General features: G+C 32.0%; 1 protein-coding gene across 2 annotated transcripts; it reads right to left on the bottom strand.

Moving 5' to 3' along the window:
* Positions 1-1468: 1468 nt before the first annotated feature.
* On the bottom strand, positions 1469-5868 carry LOC141400118 (uncharacterized). 2 transcript variants are annotated; one of them, XM_073979561.1, is made up of 2 exons: positions 5773-5868; positions 1469-5597 (listed from the first exon to the last, which is right to left on the bottom strand). In XM_073979561.1, exon 2 carries the CDS (start codon positions 5527-5529, stop codon positions 4537-4539), a length of 993 nt encoding a protein of 330 aa, XP_073835662.1. In that variant the 5' UTR covers positions 5530-5597; positions 5773-5868; the 3' UTR covers positions 1469-4536. The 2 variants fall into 2 exon arrangements, with proteins under 2 accessions (XP_073835662.1, XP_073835661.1); XM_073979560.1 differs by having other exon boundaries at positions 5696-5780.
* Positions 5869-22712: the final 16844 nt, after the last annotated feature.

The raw sequence follows: 22712 nt of genomic DNA, 5'->3' as shown, positions 1-22712 counted from the left end.
CTGTGGCTATCTGTTGTGTTTGCAGCTTATCGATGTCCAACTTCCGCGTTGTGTCTGTTCGTACTTTATTTGCAACGTTTAGACGGATACGTACCTTTGCTGCAAAAAGGTAGTGGTCCGAATCAATGTTTGCGCCTCGGAACGATCGTACATCCAACACGCTGGATGAATGTCTTCCATCTATTACAACATGATCAATTGCGATAGGTTTAGCCAGTTAATATCTCAAATTCAAATCCTCTTTCGTATTTAAATAACCATCTTTTGGGGAAAATATCACTTTAATATTTGGTGGATTATTCGTCTCGTTCATATAATTCCGAAGCTGTCGTTTTTTATCATCAATTTAGTTAGTTTATTGTCCGGCTGGTACCATAAAAGCTAAACAGATTTCTAAGATTAATTCCCAAATAAAAATACAAAACAAATGTTGAGAAATGAATTTTTTTATTTGTTTAGTAAAATAACAAATGTTTCACACTGGTATAAAGGAAAAATTGTATTGACACATTTTGAAACATTAAGAAAAATAGTAATCATTCGAATCCCAATACCAAATAGGTCATAAAAATTTTGTTATTAATCGTAGTTTAATATAAAAAATCAAGAAAATCGAAGAGTACAATAATTGATAAAAATTGATTTTAAATCGCAAAATTCCATCCAAGATCACTGTGCAAAATTTGTTTATATTTTCTATGACATAGCTGATAAAACAACAAAAAATACAAAACAAACTAGATTGAATCTTCAACAATAAACAACACAAACAATAATCATTAAACTAAATATTTAAATGTTAAGTTGAAAGAAGTGCAAAAAAATTGTACTTGTTTAATTGCAATAAATGCCTATACAGAGTTCAGAAAAATTTACAGGAAATAAATAGAACGATTAGAAATTTAATCTTAATTGGCTTCGATTTTACTCTAAAGATAATGCGATATATTCTATACTTCATATCTGCTCTGTATAGAACAGAATTGAAATATTTTTTATTAAATTTTGAGTTTCTGGGTTGATCCTAAAATATTCTGACAATTTGACTTATTAAAAAGTAAAAAAAAAACAAGTAATTGTCACTTACACCTAGTTTATTTCACAATAATCATTTCGGATTTTGCATTAAGTCTGTCTGGTTACTTATTACTGTGATTTGAGTTTCTTATATTTATGTCTGTTGGCTTAAAGATTTTGCCAGGAGAAATTTCTCCTTCAAAAACTTGAAAGCTCTTAGTGAAGAACTGTCAACAAATTGTGGAAACAGACAACATTCTGTAACAATTTGTACGAAACAAACTTTTGGTTAACCCGAAAGCAAGAGTATTATCAACTTTTATTTGAACTTTTCATTTTTGTGAGTAATTCAAAAATGAGGCAGAGAATCGCACTTGAGGTGTGCTTATTGGCCGACTTTGTATAGACATGGATTTTAATATTATTTTTCATTTGGGTATTACGATTTTTTTTTTTTTTTTTTTTTTTTTTTATTCGAACGTTCCCACGCCTCACTTTCCCACCCCTGCCGACCGAGGGGGCGACCTCCCTTTTACGTAGGGATCGCGTACACACCATGATCCGCATCATGATGGGGTATGAGAGGGAAATTGAAAACCAGCTACAGAATTTACTTCATCAGCTAGTTAGTTACTTACTAATACATTTTTATATACTATTCATTTAAAAATAAAATTATGTTAGATTTTATAAGGTCAAGGCTCATGCCAAAGTCTACATTACAATACATGGAATTAAAATCTACACACATTTTGTTAATAGGATCTCCCATAGAGTAATTCGTGCGGTGGAAATCTCTAAATAAGGGTTGATAGTTTCTAATTGTTCTACAAGGAACATTTATTCTAATAGATGATATTAAGAAATCCGAGGGAATATTACCCATTAAAATTTTATGCACCATCATAGTGTTTAACATTGTGCGTCTACTTTTTAATGTAGGTAATCGAATTAATTTTAACCTGCTTGTATATGAAGGCAAGACAAAATCGCTATTCCAATGTAAACCTCTCAGTGCAAAAAGCAAAAATTGTTTCTGCACTGATTCAATTTTATCAGAATACACTGCGTATTGAGGGTCCCATACAACAGAACCATATTCTAATATAGGTCTTACAAGTGACGTAAATAGTTGTTTTGTTATATAGGGATCTGAAAATTCTTTGGCCCATCTTTTTATAAATCCTAAAACTCCATGCGCTTTATTAACAATAGAAATTACATGATTATTAAATTTTAATTTTCGATCCATCAAAAGGCCAAGATCAACAAATGATGCTACAGTTAATAATTGAGAACCGTTAATATTGTATTGCCTTATTAAAGAAGAAGATCTGGAAAAACACATATGTTTACATTTTTTTAAGTTTAAGTCCATACAGTTGATTTTACACCATTGAAAAAGGCTATTTAAATCACTCTGGAGAAGATCAGCTTGCTTTTCCGATTTATGAGTAATGAATAGCTTGACATCATCAGCGTACATTAGCAATCTAGAATGCATTATTGAGTTTGGCAAGTCATTTATAAATAAAAGAAAGAGAACCGGTCCGAGGTGACTTCCTTGCGGAACACCCGATGGCACGTCAATCGATTTTGAGACACATCCATCAAACAAAACTGTTTGTGATCTATTTTGTAAATAAGAAGATATCCATCTTACTAAATTAGTATTGAAGCCCATATAATCTAATTTATACAACAAAAGCCTATGGTTAACCCTATCAAATGCTTTGCTGAAATCTGTATATATTGTGTCAGTTTGATTATGCCGAACAAATCCTTTTATTACATTCGATGTGAATTCTATAAGGTTTGTTATGGTCGAAAGACCACTACGAAAACCATGCTGATATGGACTTAGCATGGGTTGAATTTTATGGGAAATTACAGAAGTAATTAATTTTTCGAACAATTTAGGAATTGCACTTAATTTTGCAATTCCTCTATAATTGGATACATTAGTCAGACTGCCTGACTTATGTAAAGGTACAATATAAGACTTTTTCCATATTGCGGGGAAATGACCGAATTTAAGGGAATAGTTAAACAATAGAGTTAAAGGGGTTGACAATGCAACTGAACAATGCTTCAGAATTAAACTAGGTATTCCATCGGGACCTGGACTTTTAATGGGTTTTAAACATCGCAGACTTTTGGAAACGTCTTGGTATTGTAAGAAAGGCATGTAAATTTCATCAATCTGAGATAATTTATAAGGATATGTATCTCTAATTTGACAAGATGCACTTGAATAAGTTGTAGCAAAAAATTCTGCAAAACATTCAGCAATATCTGTGTTTTTAGTAAATTCTTGATTATTGAATTTCAATAAAGAGGGCTTAGAAGGTGTTTTTCTTTTTAAATTAACAAAGTCATAGAAGGACTTAGGATTGGACTTAAAATTTTCTTTAATCTTGTTAAGGTACTCATTATATGATCTACGAGATTCTAGCGTATACTTAGACCTAGCTACAGAATAATTGGCGTAGTCAATTGAAGAACCTGACTTTTTATATTTACGAAAAAGTTTATTTTTGGAATTTTTTATAGTTGATAACTCAGGAGTAATCCATGGAAATTTATAAGAATTTGTGACTTTAATAGTTGGAATACATTCAAGCATAAATTTATTTATGATCTCATAGAATTTGTTAATTTTAATATCAAGATCAATATCACTGCTGCAAAGACATACCAATGTCCAGTTAACAGAAGAAATAAGAGAATTGAGTTTCCGAAAATCTGTTTTTTTATAATTAAGGACAGTTTTTAACACTTTGGACTGATTTTCCCCAAAGGAATGATTATGGGTCATGGTTATACATAATGAGGGATGATGAATATCTTCAGGAATAGAAATTGGTGGAATTCTAATTATTTCAAAATATTGAGTAACGTTTACAAATGCTAAATCAAGGATTCTATCGTAACTATTCAGTATATCGTTTATTTGATGAAGATTGAGGTCACAAAATCGACTAACAATTTCGAATGTATCTTGATTAGCATTCGCCCGGGATGTTAGTGGTGTTAGAGCTTCAGAATCTGGTAATAAGAGCCATTTAACAGAGGGCATATTAAAATCGCCCAGAACCAAAATTCGATCGGTTTCATTCATATTTCCAACGATTGAACTGATTGCGGATATATGTTTTTTATATATGTCAAGTTGAGAAGAAGGAGGAATATAGGAACAAGTTATAAATAATTTAAAATTGCCTAGTTCAATGGATATACTTAAAAATTCAATATCAGGAATATTATTTATTTCAATTAAATTAGTGGAATAAGAGGAGTCAACTGCAATAAGGACTCCACCACCTTTTTTAGCAACACGATCATTTCTGAATATTTGATATTTCGGACATAAAACTTCACTATTTAATACAGCTTTTTTTAACCAAGTTTCAGATAAAACAATTGCATCATAATTAAAACCGAAGCTATCAGTATATAAGCGAGTTAATTTTGTATTTAAACCCCTTACATTCTGATAGCATATAGAAATAGAATTTTTTAGTTTTTTGAAACTGTAGCTGTTCGCGGAGGCAAATGTGCTAACTTGTCGTTTCTTTCCACAAATTCTTTTATAAAAGCATTTACAGGCCAAAATTCTCTCGATATAATTTGATTAAATATTGACTGATTAGTAACAATCCTGAAAGAAGATCTACTTTCCGAAAATGCTGAACGAAGCTTGTAACATTTAAGAAAGTAATCTCCTTGAATACTTGATCTTATATAATCATAAATTTCGTCAGCCGTCGTTTCGGGAGGGAACCTTGACGCAAATACCATTTTCATAGCTGGAGGCATAGATAATGATCTTTGCACAGGTTGTTGGGTATGGCCTACATTGGCAGATGAGCCCCTTGAAGAGACAACAGGCAAGGATGTTGCCAACTCCTGAATACCTTGAGCAGATTGTGAGGTCTTTTCAAGACTAGCACCACCAGTACTCATTAACTCAGGAGTTGCTACAACCTCCTTTAACTGCTTGCTTACTTCCAAAGGCTTATCCAACACAACATTGGCGTATAACTGAGCACGACCAGATTCAGTTGTATCAGAAATATTAACTGGATCCGATTGTACTACAGTATCCCGAGAAACACTAGGTTTACGACTAGAAACAGTTTTACCTGTACTCTTTTTCGTCGACCTTTTGCGTTTCTGCCCGATAACCGATGGTGACGATGCAAATTCGTCCAAATCCGGATATTTGCTAAACAAATTTGAAACTTTATCAAAACGGGAACAGATTATGGAAAGTTCCCCTTTAATTGAAACTAGTTCGGAATGTAGATTCTTTGCAAAATTGTAAAAATCAGCAGAGATTTTTCTACAATTGGGACAGCACCAACGAATTCCATCATTTTCTTTAATTATGTCAGTAACTATTACTCTCATACGAGCACACTTACAATGCCATTGATCTAAACAAAACCAACATGTAACACAAACTTCACTATCATCACGAATATTACATATTTCGTATGAACAGACCATGTTAACTATATTTCAGTTTACTAATAAGTTAAAATTTTTTGGAGATTTTGTAGCTGAATTTCTTAATCCTTTAATTAAAAAAAAGCAATCTTTGGCAACTCTGTTTTGATATGATAACCAAGCTGTTACAACAACACAATAAGCTAATGTAACAGAATATATGCACAAAACGAAATAGCCAATTAGACAAATTCAACACAAAAAAGCAGCTTATTAGCACAAATGTAATTAATAACACTTCACCAATTAGCACAATATTTAGACAATAAGTTATTTAATAATTTTAATAAACTTTTGATAACGTATACACGCTAATTTAATTAAAAATTTAATTTTTTTAAAAAATGCACAGAGCACACAAAAATTTGACACTACAGCGAACAGGGTTGCCAACGCTATTATTTGAACTTTTCATTTTTGTGAGTAATTCAAAAATGAGGCAGAGAATCGCACTTGAGGTGTGCTTATTGGCCGACTTTGTATAGACATGGATTTTAATATTATTTTTCATTTGGGTATTACGATTTTTGTAGAATTTAGTAAACTAGTTTTCTTTTTTATTATGAAAGTTATTATTTCTTTTTGTTGAGAAGATCATCTGGTCTTCTATGATAAATCCTACCAGAAACGTATGCACGCCAGTTTTTGATTTGCAGTTTGCACAATTTTTGATTTTCTGGATTTGACTATAGGATATATAGTTTCGTACCACATATACACTCAATATTGTGGCTTTAATTTATTTTAAAATAGGCCTGCTCAAAGGGCGCCCTTCTGCTGTCGGTGTGTGTCAATTTGCTCACTCACACAATTAAAAAACAGAGTGTTTGTTTTTGAAATGGCAATTTTCAATACACATTTTTTTCTATGGCAAAAGACAACACAGCATGCTAAAATTACTTGAGATAATATTACAAAAAAGTTTTAAACTGCATGTGTAATAACTAGAAAATGATCTAAACGGTATCTCATGAAAAATATTTAATATGTACGCTTATTGTATGCTTATTGTATGCTTCTCCTAAATATCTTTTGTTTTGGTATTTTATAAAATGACACAAAATGGTATGTTGGGATACTATGGGAAATATTTGTATTTTCAAACAAACACAATCTCAAAATATGTATGCAGTTGTGTGCACAGGCCTATTTTAAAATACCCCCCATACCAGATGCGGATATTATTCGAATGTGCGGCACAACTTTCGAAAACGATATCACATTCGAAGGATTGGCAAATGTTTTTCGGGTGTACACAAGCACGTTGTTCTTTTGTTCGTCAAAAGTTAAAAAACGATATCATTTTCGAACATTTGGTGAATGCTTTTTTCTTTACAAGAAAAATTGTTTCGAGAAACATTTTGTAATTCGGAAATTTGTTTGTTTTAAAAAATTATTTTATGTAGTTCGTATAAAATTCCCATTTGCTTTTTTCAAATAGTTTCGATATAAATGCTACGTATCATATAAACAAGAAGTGTTGATAACAGTGTTCGAAAATAAACACTATGGTATCGTACCGTACCGTTCTGTACCGTACCAAGGTGGATTGGTACACTACGATAGTGTACCGCTCCGGAACACAAACACTAAAAAATATTATGGTGATACTGTACCGGAACACAACGATAATCGTAGTGCACCGCATGCCGGAGCACTAAAAATCGTAGTGCTCCGACTGCGGAGGACTAAAAATCGTAGTGTTCCGACTGCCGGAGCACTAAAAATCGTAGTGCTCCGACTGCGGAGGACTAAAAATCGTAGTGTTCATACTGCCGGATCACTAAAAATCGTTGTGTACCACGTGCAATACAATAAGGTAATGTACTAGAGTTGTGCCAAAGGAACTATTTGGAACTATCTAGTTCACTTCGCAGTTCCAATGGCCCACATTTTTTCTTTGAACAGACTGCGTATACTTACTATCACACGTTATATTTCATGATGTTACTCATACGTTTTGGAACTAGTACAAGGAACCAGGAACTAGATTACCCAACTCTATAATGTACCACACATGAGTTTATTATGATTCGTGAGGAAAATTTAATATTTTTTGTTTATTTAATTAATACAAATTAAGAAATAAAAATTAGTAGGAAATGTGAAAATTAAAGTAAAAATTTTACTGTTCGACGTTTAGGTAATCATCTGTTTATTATGATTTATTAGGAAAATTAAATATTTGATGGCTTTTGGGTCAAGTAAAAATTAATAAATACAAATTAAGATGAGCATGTTATATCCATGTACTTAAAATTAGTTACAAAATTTGAGAACGTTAGTACAAAATATGACAAGATGTATGCGGTACAAATTGTTATAAAACAATATTTATTAAATTTTTTGTTACATATAATCTAAAATATTACACGTTACTGTGGTTGCACATTTAGACGCTCAGTATGTACGTATCAGAATAACAGTACTTAGTGTCGTATAAAAATTAACAGCGTTTCGATTTTTAGAGATCCGGCAGTCGGAACACTACGATATTTATTGATCAATTGTTTCGATTTTTAGAGATCAGGCAGTCGGAACACTACGATTTTTAGTGCTCCGCAGCCGAACACTACGATTTTTATTGATCCATTGTCCAAAAATCAAATCAGGTGTTTTTCACGTGTTCTATTAAATTTTATTTTTTAATTTGTATTTACCGAATCAATGTTTTTCATATTTTCTACTTAAGTTCCCAACGTTATTAATTAATATGTATATATACATGGATTTAAGAGGTGTATCTGAGTTTTTATGTCTTAATTTGTACTTATCTCAAAAATTATAAATATTTAAGTTTCCTCGCAAATCATAATAAACTCGTGGGTGGTACATTATCATTACGTTATTTTTTAGTGGTACACAACGATTTTTTAGTGCTCAGACTGCGGAGCACAACGATTTTTAGTGTTCCGACTGCGGAGCACTACGATTTTTAGTGCTACGACTGCGGAGCACTACGATTTTTAGTGCTCCAACTGCGGTGCACTACGATTTTTAGTGTTCCCACTGCGGTACCCAACGTTTTTAGTGTACCAAAATGTGGTACACTACGTTTATCGTTGTGCTCCGGAACAGTATCACTAAAATATTTTTTAGTGTTTGTGTTCCGGAACACTAACGCTAAAAATATTTTAGCGATACTGTACTCGGAGCGGTACACTATGTTAGTGTACTGTTTATTTTCGAACTCTGGTTGATAAACACAACATATGCCTGAGTTACAAAATACAAAACAACAATGTTTATAAACAGTTACCGCACATCGTATCGCAAACATTACAAAGAAGAAAAAGGTACATAACAAAAATAAAAAGGGACGTCAGATAAAGTTAAACACGTCAAAAAACTGAAACTGTTGGTTTTGAAACACAAACATTTTTATAGTTTCCCAACATACCATTCAGTCTGATTTTATTTATTTTTGTTTATATGTTGCGAAGAAGCCATTTGGCCTATTAATGTCACAACATGCAAAAAAACTACAAATTTGTTCTTCGAATCAGGAAATGTATCTTAAAATATTACAATTCAAATCATATAATAGTAAGTATTTAATTAAATATACTATGTGTGTGCTTAAAACAACTACAAGGCAAAAATAAGGCTCCCAGCCAAAAGAAGAAAGAGTTTTCATATGCCAATTGTTGGTTATATACAAAATGAATCAATGCATCAGCAATTCCAATACTGATTTATTTATAAAATTCACGAAAAACAATTCGTATAAATACATTCTACAATTACACGGATAAGCTAATAATTAGCACACATTCATTATTTTCAAGAGAATCAAGTTTCGTTTATTCTCCAGTGGCTACATAAGAATTTATAATTCAAATATGATGTTTTGTTCGAGTACTGTTGGTTTGTTGGGTTGTCCTGTGTAATGGAAAAAATGTGTATATTGAAAATTTTCATTTCAAAAAAAAAGGTTTCTTTTTCAATTGTATGAGTGAGCAAATTGACACACACCGACAGCAGAAGTGCGCCTTTTGAGCAGCCTTGTTTTAAAACCTGGCATGTTAGATATTATCCTGATTACCCAGACGTGTAAATTTATTCAAAGAAAATATTGTTCCAGTAGACGATGATTGATTTTCCCATTGATTCTAAGCAACATATTCCTGAGAATCAAACCATTTTACAGCTACATATTTAAAAAAAGTTTTCTCTAAAGAAATTATTCTCTAAATTATTATTTGATTTTTCATTTTATTTTTTTTTATTTATCTTTATACCAGTGGACTTAGGTCTAAAGATTATAGAGCAAAAGTGGAATGAGATTAAAGAATTAACAAATATGAAAAATAGCCTATTTTTCAGCATTCTGAAATTCTGCATCAAAGACAACCGCGATTTTCAATACGAAGACAAGATATACAAACAAAAGAAAGGACTGCCAATGGGTTCACCGGCTTCTCAGATTGTAGCTGATTTAGTGATGGAGAAACTACTTGACACCTGTATGGAAAAACTTGTGGCGAAACCAGTGATTCTGACAAAATATGTGGACGATTTATTTATAATCATAGAGGAAAACGCAATAACAGATACATTGACAAAATTGATTAATTTCTATAGTCATATAAAATTTACTATTGAAGAAGAGAAAAATGGATCCATTCCATATTTGGACAAGGTCGTAATAAGAAATGAAAGAAAATTGGAGATAAATTGGTATCAAAAGCCAACTGCATCTGGTCGTATATTGAATTTTTACTCCAAACACCCAAAACAAATGATTATTAACACATGAAGAAACCTTATAAACAGGATATTAGATATTAGCGATAAAAAGTTTCAATTAAAGTATTAAGATGAAAATAAGGGAAATTCTGACCAAAAACTGTTTTCCGAAACCATTAATAGAAAAGCTAATAAACCAATATAACATCCCCGCGAATAAAGAGAAACCCGAAAGGATCTACAAATCAATGGTTTATCTTCCAGGAATATCTGAAAGATTTCAAAATTCAGATCCGTACAATAGGATAAAATTCCGAGTCTTGAAAGACATAATGTAATATACAGTATTGAACGTGATGGAAAAGTGGATTGAAGTTGTGGTAAAATATATGTGGGAACAAGCAAAAACAAATTGAAGACTAGATAATCGGCACATTAATCGGATATAAAATTAAGGAACCAAAATAATATCCAAAACACGGCACTTGCAGAACACTGTAAGCTGACCAATCACTTGCCAACTTTTGACAACGTACGAATACTTCAAACCGAAAACAATTACAACAGAAGGTTAAGATTAGAGATGCTACATATTAATAACATACAAACACACAAGAAAACCAACTACAAAAGCGATACAGATAATGCAGCTTACTCTTATCGACATTTGACAAAGAAGAGATCGTTCAACAACAATAAATCAGTGCAATAACAACACCAGACAATGGTGGTAAAAACTACATTAGCTTATAGATTAACTTGACTGTTTATTATTTTTATACAAATGTAAGGAAACATCTATTATGTACTTGTGTCTATAAAAAGTGTGTATTTATCTAAAGCTGTGATAATAATTATTAAAATATACAATTATTATGTTTTCTATAGATCACCCCTGAAGATGCAATTTTTAAAATTGCGAAATATTGGGAATGTAAATAAAAAGCAATAAAAATGGAATTCAAACACTGACCTCAAGATCAAAAAGTCTTATTATTTAAAAAAAAAATAAAGATTACAATAATTCAATTAAATTACATTATCAAGGTCTATGTTCGACTTAAATATGTGTGTATGTGTATGTACATATCATTTTTTATGTTGTGATACGGAATGACATTAAATAGGGTTTTTTGTGTAGTGAGGATAAAAAAAGAAGTTTTGAATTTAGAAAAATTCATCAATAATTAATCTTCTATATTGTAAACGACATACTAAAACCCTGCGTAAGTATCTGATACTAAGTATACATAAAATTTTTAAATCATTTTTTGTCATTTAAAATTATGATTGCTTAAGTCTGGAGTATTCACTTACAATTTTTAGAACTTCATTATTTGTAAGATAGGCTTTTAAGAAATAGTGTTTGAAACAGAACTATAATCGGTGAGCCTGTATCCGTCAGGTCGTTTCTGTGAATCATATCAATAGCACACGAAAAACTTTTTTAATTATATTATTTTTCCCCAAATTGAAAATATTGTCTTTGGAACAATAATGCTTCTGAAGGCAGTCTGATATACATTTTGTATGTTGTTGTTTTCTATCTATTGTGTAAGGCGGCTGTTGTAGTACTATGCACTAAATGTACTAAAAAAGGGGGCATTTAAGTGACGGACTAATTATCAACGGCTAGGACTCAAATGCCACAATTTTTAGTACATTGTAGTACTTTTTGTACCCTCCAAAAACCAAACTAAACACAAATTTACATCCCAATAGGAACCCTCACGATTTAGTCGTTTCGGCTCGGCGTTGAGTACACTAAATGACTGAAGCTAGAATCTTGAAATTTTGGTTGAGGATCACAAGGTACTAAATATGGTACCATTTATCTTTATCTGGACGATAAGTTTCTAGCATACCTAGGCAACACTCTGTATTGCCAGGCTTCATTTGACATTCCCATTGGAAAGTTTGACATTCTTTACCATAAACGTACTCAGGACTGCTTGATATACGACCATGTGTTTGCAGTGGCAAGAAAAAATCAATTTGAAAAAAATTGAATTTTCTTGTGAACATTTTCACGGGAAGAGTGCATCGATGAAATTAAATCCTTGTATGGCGATGAAGCACCATCCTACTGTACTGTGAAAAACTGCTTTAGTGAATTCAATCGTGGCCGACACTTGCTAAAAAGACTTCAGAGTCGTCCAAAAAAAGTTAAGCCGTGCATGGCGATCTTGCATTACACCATTTCATACTTTTTTGTTTCGAACGTTCCCAACGCCACTCATTCCCACCCCTACCGACCGAGGGGGCGACCTCGCTTTGAACGTAGGTATCGCGTGCACACCATAATCCGGATAATAGTGGATGCTAAGTGATCGTTGAATACTAGCTACATATTATATATTTCCAACGGATGGTTAACTTATTTATATACTAAGATTAAAACTTATGAGGTCAAGAGAGAAATTAATCTAGACTTAATGATGTTAAAGCCGCAGTACATACGGTCCGTTGAGCGCCGCGTTACAACAACCACATGAAAACTTCAAGAACAAACTTGACATCACTTACACATTTTTCATGTGGTTGTTGTTTCCAACGCGCAACGCGTCTCTCAACGGACCGTATGTAGTTGACCCTTTAGTGTTCATGCCAAAGTCTACAGTGGTGGCCAATACATATGCAACAAAATTGCACAGTTTAAAACATTTTCTGTAAACTATTTTTTTGAAAGACAATTTAGATATTGTTTGCAACTATTAATAGTTTAATGCTTCAAGTATAAGAAAATAGAAAGTTTCCACAAGATTTATGAAAAAATTTGAAAATACATAAAACGCTTAAAAATTTAATGCTCAAAATATATGCAACTGAGCAAAATCGCATGCAAAAATCTTCAATATTTTGTAAAATATAATTTTTAATATGATTTAAATTATTTGTTTTTTTTTTTTTGTTTTGATAAGTTTAAAAGTGAGTAAAATTTTAAAACTGATATCAGTCATACGTACTTCATCGGGGGAGTGGTGGGTCTAGGGAAGGGCCAGAGTGCAGTTATATCGTTTTTAGCAAAGGTCAGAAGTCTGGGTCTCGAAAAACATATGAGCACAGGGATCGGACCCATACCAGAGTGAATCCTACTGACCTATTGAGGTTATATCATGGGAAATTCGGGATTCTATAAAGACAAAAAGGTTTTGATGAAGAGCACAGGGAAGAGCACAGGATTCCCAAAAAAGGAAAGGTTTCAGCACATTTAGTGCTCGTAGGAATACATTAAGCATTTCCAATAAATTTATGAAAAAATGCGTTTATTATGGAATTACATGTAAAAAAACATTATTTATTGTTCAAAAAACAGGAATACTATCAAAACTTTACTCAGAAGACTATAAAACACGGTAGTTATAATATAATGTTAATGGGCTTTAGCGAGTACTAAATGTGTTGCAAACCTATTCTTTTCTCGCGAAGCCTGTCCTCTTACCGGAAACGTATATTTACAAAATGTGTGGTCAGTAGTACTCACTCTGATAAGGGTCCGATCCATACGCTCATATGTTTTTCGAGACCCAGACTTCTGACTTTTGCAAATAAACGATATAACTGCACTCTGGACTCTGAAATTTATTAAAAAAACTTAAATGTCAAGAAATTTTCAGTATTACCGAAGTTTCTGACTTTTGCACCCATATTCACATTCCTCCCCTAGACCTGCAACTCCACCGATGATATCATTTTTAAAATGTTACTCACTTTTAAACTTCACAAAACAAAAAACAAATAACTTGAATCATATTAAAAATTATATTTTACAAAATATTGAAGATTTTTGCATGCGATTTGGTTCAGTTGCATATGTTTCGGCCATTAAATTTTAAGGCAAATTTAAATTTGAAGCATTAAACTATAAATAATTGCAAAAATACCAATTTCGCTTTAAAAAATATATTTTACAGAAAATTTTCTAAAACGAGCAATTTTGTTGCAAATGTATTGACCACCATTGTATGTTACTAAACAAAGAATTGAAAACATTACACATTCTACTTACAGGTTCACATGATAAATAATTTGTACGATGAAAATCAGTATATAATATTTGATAGTTTCTACTAGATCTAATAGGAACATTTAAGCTAATAGAAGAAATGAGGAAATCTGAAGGTATATCGCCATTTAGAATTTTTAATACAAAAATAGTATTCTGCTTTTTAATGTGGGTAATCGAATTAATTTTAGCTTGCTAGTATATGAAGGAAGAACAAAGTCACTATTCCAATGAAAAATTCTCAAGGCAAAGAGTAAAAACTGGTTTTGAATGGATTCTATTTTATCGGCATAAATTGCATAGTGAGGATCCCATATTACCGACCCTTATAATTGCTTAGTGACATATGGGTCTGAAAATTCCTTAGCCATCGTTTTATAAAACCTTATGCACCATTAGCTGCATTCACCATTGATATAATGTGATTATTAAAAATTAATTTTGAATCTAATGAAATACCGAGATTAATAAACGATACTACGGACATCAAAGCTGTCACATTAATGTTATTATACCCTGAAATGAGGGAATTACTTGTAAAGCACATATGTTTACAGTTTTTAGATTTAAATCTATGTTGTTAATATCATACCACAGGGCGTAGTTATTTAGATAATTTTTGAAGTAGATCAATACTTTCTTGAGACTTATGTGTATAGTAAATTTTTACGTCATCTGCATACATAAGTAATTTTGATTTGTGTACCGATCATAAACAAAAAGTAAAATAAAAATAAAACTGGACCTAGGTGACTCGTGGTTAAGAGCATCAGCAATTGTCGCATTAATTCCAGCACAACTAGCATGAGAGTTACTAGGCAAAGCCAACACTCAATTGTTCTACTGGAATCCGCAGGATTCATAAAGTTTTCATAAGAACAGAACATTATAGAACCAATTTGTTAAAATAGAATGAAGAAACGAAAAACAATTAGTAAAAGAAAAAGAAACTGGTATTCCCACTGGTATAGCACAAACAGAATATGTATAACAAAAGAGAAACAGGAAATATAACAACAACAACGAATTAAGCAAGGTACAAGAAGGAGACACTATCCAATAACAAGCAAATTAGAACTAGAATACTTATTACCTCAAAACATATTCACTGCGTGTACAAACAAGTAAATATGAATTTAGTATACTTATCTATATTATTAATAAGTCCATATTTACAATAGACAATTTTCCTTGCGGCAATTGTCAGTTTGTTGGTGAGAGGGTGTTGAGAGGCAAAGGGTTACCATATGCTTCACCTCTCTCACCATCAAACTGACCTCAAGGAAAATTCCCTAATATAAATATGGACTAAACTTTAGACACAATACGATAATTTTTCACAATGAAAAACTAATTTTAAATTTTTAAACGGCGACCGCACATTGCCACGGTATATACACTCCGGTTCATCTGAATACAACCAACCAATATTTGCCTACAAATACCGTTATATCTGACGATAGGAGAGGAATTGTAAATTATATTTTTGTGGACATGTAGACTATATAGTAGCCGATATTTTCAATACCTAACATGTTTTACATATGCGTATTAACGGTACTTTTTACTCGCTTTATGAAAAAATGTCAAATTATTAGCATGTTTTAATGGTTCACCAGGATAGAACCACCCTAAGAATTTACACAAATCCTTTGTCAGATGTGGTAAACTTTTACAAAAAACTATTTACAATTATAAACAAAAAATGTGCAAAAAATGCATTAGGGTCTTGGAATTTGATGAAAATCGATGCTTAGAGCTCCAAAAAATATTCATATGAAGAAATCGGTAATTTATTTATATTTATAGGTAATTTATAAAGTCAAAATTTTATACTGAATTATGTTCAAAATTTTCAAGACTACAATAAAATTACAAAAAAAGTCACATTTGATAGCTTTATGAATCAAAAACAGAGGAATTATGGTAAAGATAACTCAAATTTCTACCTCTCCATTCCAAGAATTAATACTTTATCTCGGGAAAGTCAATGCAAATCGATGGGTTCCACCCAGTGGAACATCTAGTGGTCAAAAAAATAAAGAAAATCCCACCGCCAAAAGTTTCATGTCAACATCAAGGGCTTTGATTTTAAAGATATCGCATGACATGAAAATCACAGAAACATAGGCGGATCAGAAATATTTTTTCGGTACTTATACCATAGTAAAAGATGTGTGAACTCCATAACCATCAAAATAAACCCTTTCCTTTGGAAAAAATTAACGTCTGCCTTCCCCTAACCCTAAGTTGTTTCTTCACATCAAATGACTTAGAACCTTTTGAAATTCCAAGGACTAGATGGTGACATAGAGCGTTCGTCGGTGGGATTTTCTTTATTTTTTGGACCTATAAATGTCCACAGCTAACAAAACTGGGTGGAAGCAATCGATTTGCATTCACTTTCCTGAGATAAAATATCAAATTTTGGATTGTAAAGGTAGAAATTTGAATTATCTTTACCATCTTTCCTCTTTTTCGGAATCATAAGCCTATCAAATGTGATTTTTTGTAATTTTATTGTAGTCTTGAAGATTTTGAACATAATTCAGTATGTTCATATGAATATTTTTTGGAGCTCTAAGCATCGATTTTCATCAAATTCCAAGACCGTAATACAAATTTTTTACACAATATTTTTTGGCAATCACACTCACGGTCTTTATTTATAATTATAAATAGTTTTTTTTTTGCAAAAGTTTACCTCATTTGACAAAGGAATTGTGTAAAATCTTAGGGTGGTTCTATCCTGGTGAACCATTAAAACATGCTAATATTTTGAATTTTTTTAATAAAGCGAGTAAAAAGTACCGTTATGACGCATATGTGAAACATGTTAGGTATTGAACATATCGGCTACTATATACTCTACATGCCCACAAAAATATAATTTACAATTCCTCTCCTATCGTCAGATGTAACGGTATTTGTAGGCAAATATTGGTTGGTTCTATTCAGATGAAACGGGGTGTACGTGAGAAAGAGGTATCCTTGGCCACTTTTTCTACCAACTAACATTTGATATTTCATGAACACCGCACTGGCCGCAAAACTGGAAGCAATTTCGAAAAAAACACAATCGCGGAACTCGGCGTATGAGCTCGAAAAAAACAGATATCCCCAGATGTCTTAATGGGAGTAGAAAAAGTGCTTCAACAAGTGCTTTGAGCGCATACCTATAAGAGTGTATAAATTATGCTGAAGACTACTTTAGAAAACAATAAACACATCTTTGATAAAAAATATTCGCGTTTTCATTATTAGGCCATAAAATTTATTGTGCAACTCATGTACAGACTACATACGGATTTGCGGTATATAAAAATATAAGAGTGTTAAAAATTACCATTGACTGTGAATGATTTTTTTGTACACATGGGATCGATGGAGACTTTTAGGACATTTCTTCTAATGGCGAATCCGACCTTTCCACCAAAATTCGGGTTTGTGGGAATTATTGCAGTACCTCCTATAAACGTGTCTATTTTGACTGGACTATAAGACAAACTTTTTACTTATTTTATTTTATCAAACATCATTTTAAGTACTGTATTGTTGTAGTAAATTCTAAATATATGTACATCTGTACATATATACTTGTATGTATATGCAATACAAAGTCAGAAGGAAACATCTAATCAAATATTCACACAAGAATGGTATTAGAAATATTGTATTTGGAGGCTTTTGTTGCGGTTTTAAGCTATTTCTAACAGACACTGCGCACAATTTTTGATAAATTCCACTAACATGGGTGCGTGGATGCTCTGTGATTGGTGTTTTACATTCTGCATACCTAAGACTTCTTTATGGTTAGGTTTTATTTTGTGTGTTCAAAGAACACATACTTGAAATTACAAAAATTAACAAAAAAGTAATAAACGAGCTTTTGTGCGTAAAATAGTTTTAATGAAAACGCCCCCGGGACACACACATGGAACTGCACATTCATTAGTTTAAAATAGATAAGAGAAAATGTTAAGAACTTTTTAATAAGTGGAATGCTGAGGGACCGGAAGTCAAATACGAGTTGAGAACAAATACACCCACCCATCAAACATCCAGCGATTTGCATGGTAGACTTAAATTCTTTACCATTTGACACCCACACATGCCACAGCTATTCCTTGAATCCTCAGATGCATTGGATGTTTCCACATTCGCAACGATTTACTAAGATTTCGTATATTTTATGAGAAAGTGCGTATGTATAATTTTTGGTATGGGTGTGTACTGTATGTGTTTGTATCAGAACTATACTTATTTCAGGCTATATGTAAACTTAGTTCGAGTACATACATATCTGCATACGTTATCCCTATGAATATACGTACATACATATATAGAACATGTATGTTTGTATTACGAGGATGTATAAGTTCTTCAGAGATGGGATTTATTCACATTCCTTTTCTATTCCATTAGGTATTTTCCCTATTTTTATAAAAACAACGTTGCATGCATTGAGTTAATATGTTGAATTGGAAGTAGTTACGATTAAAAAATTACTATAAAAACCCGTTATTTGGTAAAGGGATTTTTTGCGGGGATGAAGCAACCAGGCCATGTACTTAGATAATAATGTTTAATTATGTATTTAATGGTGAATTTAATTGATATTTATGACACTTAAAGTCGTTTAACGGTCAACATTATTGTGTCTAATCGAAGCTCGATTTATGCATATTATTCCCCAAATTAGTTTTAAACTACCCAAATAGAAAAAGTTGTTTAATCATAAGTGCATTTCAGTGATCTGACATATTTGGTAACATGGGGCGCCTTCGCCAATGGGGCGCCAACGCCGATTTTCTCTCAAAATACAAGTACTAGAAAAAATCCGTTAAAGGCAAAATTGTGAGTTTAATGAAGATCTATCATCTTCCAAAAGTTGGCAGTTGTGTCATAGGTATGATAGCGGACGCACGCTGTTTTGTGGTTTCAGGGTATTGGAAAAATAATTATGGTAGGTATTTTTTGTGATATCTTCCTTACCTCTTGTGATATCAAAAACACATTTTATACCGTTAGAAGACAACTACTGAAGAATATAAATCCCAATAATTCACATGAAAAAAGCAATTGCAAATGTCAATATATTAATATTTTGAAATATGTAAGGGGTGGGGCGCCTACGCCGTAATAGGGGCTTGGTGGGTTAATGTTAGAAAATTTTCATATTTAACTTAAATTTTTTATACCATAGATATACCACACTATAATGTGAAGTTAAAATCAAATATTATCCTAAACGTATCTTGTTTTAGTTATATTATGATTTTACCTTACCTAAATTCAAGGTACCTACTTCAATTAACCGCTAGAATCGGTTACTTTTTGTGAATTTTAAAATCATTTTAGATTATTCATTCATTTAAGGAGGAAATCTGGTAAATTACAGTTTTAGAGTCCGTTGGAGAATGTTCAATATCGATGGCGAAGCTGCCCCATGGGTGTGGAGGCTTCGCCACTTTTTAGACGGTTTGTAAAATCTCAAAAATAATATTTTAAAAACAAAATTATAACCATTTATATATCAAAACTTATAGTCATGATATGCCAATATTTGTACCAAAAATATTATTTGAAAAAAACTTTAACGGTGTCGGTATGAGAACATTTTGAACAAAAACGTGGAGAAGGCACCCCATGTTACGATAATTGCTTCCTTAAACTTTCATCTCCTTCATACAAAATTAATGTTTACGGACCTTTTAACGTGGATCTTTACAAAATCATTGTACAGACCGGATGTAATGATTTTAAACAATTATAGCTCCTAGTTATAGTTCCCAGCTTCTAGTTTTGGTCTAAGATGAAACCTACGATAATATATGTTCCTCAGATTTCGATACAGTTCCCATATACAATCTGATTCACCAGGTTAGAAATAAAGCATTTTACAAACAAATACCGTTATATCAAAGAAGAAGAAAGGATTTATTGATTCTGTTTTTTGTGAACAAATAAAGTACATAGTCCCAGCAAAACAAAAAGTCATTACCAAATTATGGGTTTTTACTGTTTGGTAGTCGTAACTACTTACAAAAACCCTACTAACCCATTATTTTAACAAAGGTATGTCGCAATGCATAGCTAGTTATTCAATAACCAACAGAATAACTACACCTTTTTCAGATATAGTTCGAATCATTTTAGTTGAAATTCGATTCGATTCCATATATAATTCGTAACATTTTATTTGTAATTCGAGAATTCCATTTGTAATTCGAAACATTTCAATTGTAATTCGAATTATTCAACTTGTAATTCGATTTATTCTATTTGTAATTCGAATTATTCCATTTGTAATTCATATTATTTCATTTGTAATTCGGGTTATTTTATTTGTAATTCGAATTATTCCGTTTGCAATTCGAAACATTTTATTTGTAATTCAAAATTTTTTGTTTCAAATTTCAAATGAATAATTCGAATTACAAATAGAATAATACGAATTTCCACATACATATAACTTTATTCCATATATCACATCTATTGAAAGAGGTCTGTGTGTGATTTTTTAATAATTGAATAGAATAAATATTATTTTAGTTATTAATAGGCAAAAGGTATCAATTCGTGCAACAGGAAATATTTCTTTGAGAATTTTTTTTCATTTCATAGTATTTTTTGAAAAAATATTTTCTCAAAGTGGTTTGTTGTTCGTGCCATTTTTTAATAATTAAATGGAATGAACGTTATTTTTGGCATTAATAGGCAAAAGTTCATTCATTCTCTCTACAGGAAATCATTTTTGAGAAAAAAAGGTCAACAAGTTATAACCCTAATATACATAGTATCACTTTCTTAGTCGATTTATGTATGTCCGTCCGACCGTTCACAACGTACAGGTCGCAATTATGTCCGACCCAGCTGAAAATTGGGGAATATCATTTTTTAGGAAAAAAGGAATTGTTTTTGGTAAAAATCGGTTCAGATTTGGATATAGTTCCCATACGCATGTTCGCCCGATTTGTGGTATTTGGTCCACCAAACACGCAAATTCTCTCCAAATTTGATGCAATTTGGAAAATGTCACCGAAATCGAACTAGAAATATGTTTGCCAAATTATATTGAACTGGGTTCAGATTTGAATATAGCTCCCAAATATATTTTCGCCCGATTGGATGTATTTGGTGCACCAAACACACAAATTCTTTCAAATTTTGACGCAATATTGAAAATGTCACCGAATTCGGATAAATTTTATTGAAATCGGTTGAGTAGTGCGATTACCTAAATGATTTTTTAGTTACCGACAAATGTCGATAAAATTAAAACGCTTTCTATCGTTAGAACTTTCCGACTACGATTTTTGTCGGTAACTCAAAAAATGTGTTAGAGAATGGCACCACATATTTGGATATTTGGATGGATAGAAAAAAGATGGCCCAAAATTATGCTGAAATCGAGGTGGTGTAGGGTATCATATATTCGGCACGGCCCGACTTTAATCCTTTCCTTAAGGTTGCTTGACTTGAGTTCGCTTTAAAAATTTGCGATCATTCACGAATGTTGTCATCGCAACGTAACGTGGACCGATATTAAGACATATTGCGTTGAAAAATTTTATTATCTTAAAAGTACTTTAAAACGATCGGGATATGTAAAACAATTAACAAAGTTTAAGTTTATATTTATTAAGTCTTTTTTTGACAATGAACATAAATGAGTTAGATACATAGTATGAAAAACTTAATGACATGACAGAAAGTTCAGCACCTAGTTTATACATGAAAAGTGAAATTAAATGTGGATGTACACAATTTGAAGTTACATTTGCAAGTTACTTTGTTCCCGAGACTAATACAATAAAAAGCGATAATGTATCCAGAGTTTATGAACTTGAAACTAAATAACACGAAAACAAAAAAAGAAACACAGAAAAAATAAAAAACAGACCGACCAGCGCATAAAACGCGGTAATATCTGCTTCAGACTCGTTTTTATACCCCATGGGAGATAAATGATTTGAGTTATACTAACCAATGTTCGCTTGACTGTTAAGTGCTTAAACCATATGCACATTTTCATGAAACTCTAACCTTGCATTGAACTTAGCTAAGATCGTACAAATATAGTTGGACATCCGCTTTACCTTCGAATTTGCATAAATAAAATTATTCGAATACCTCTTATTCCCAGCAAAATGTTCGATGCCAAAGATGCCATTCAATCATGGGTGCAAGAGATCTGGCATGTCATCATTTTAGCATCTTCATCGATGAATTCCCAGCAAAATGTTAGATGCCAAAGATGCCATTCAATCATGGGTGCAAGAGATCTGGCATGTCATTTTTTTAGCATCTTCATCGATGAATTTTATATGAGCGTGGACCCCAAAAGATGCTATTCATTTTTGGATCCAAATCATGTCATTTACACCAATGCTTTGACATATCATTTCCATCAATGCTTTGGCGTGTCATTTCCCCCAATGCTTTGGCATGTCATTTTCACCAACCCTTTGCAATGACATTATCA

This window comes from Musca autumnalis, unplaced genomic scaffold (genome assembly GCF_047663935.1).
Source record: "Musca autumnalis isolate F117 unplaced genomic scaffold, ASM4766393v1 scaffold_3, whole genome shotgun sequence".
Lineage (NCBI taxonomy): Eukaryota > Metazoa > Arthropoda > Insecta > Diptera > Muscidae > Musca > Musca autumnalis.
The sequence above is the reverse complement of the archived record's forward strand: the minus strand, read 5'-3'. Positions and strand labels throughout refer to the sequence as shown.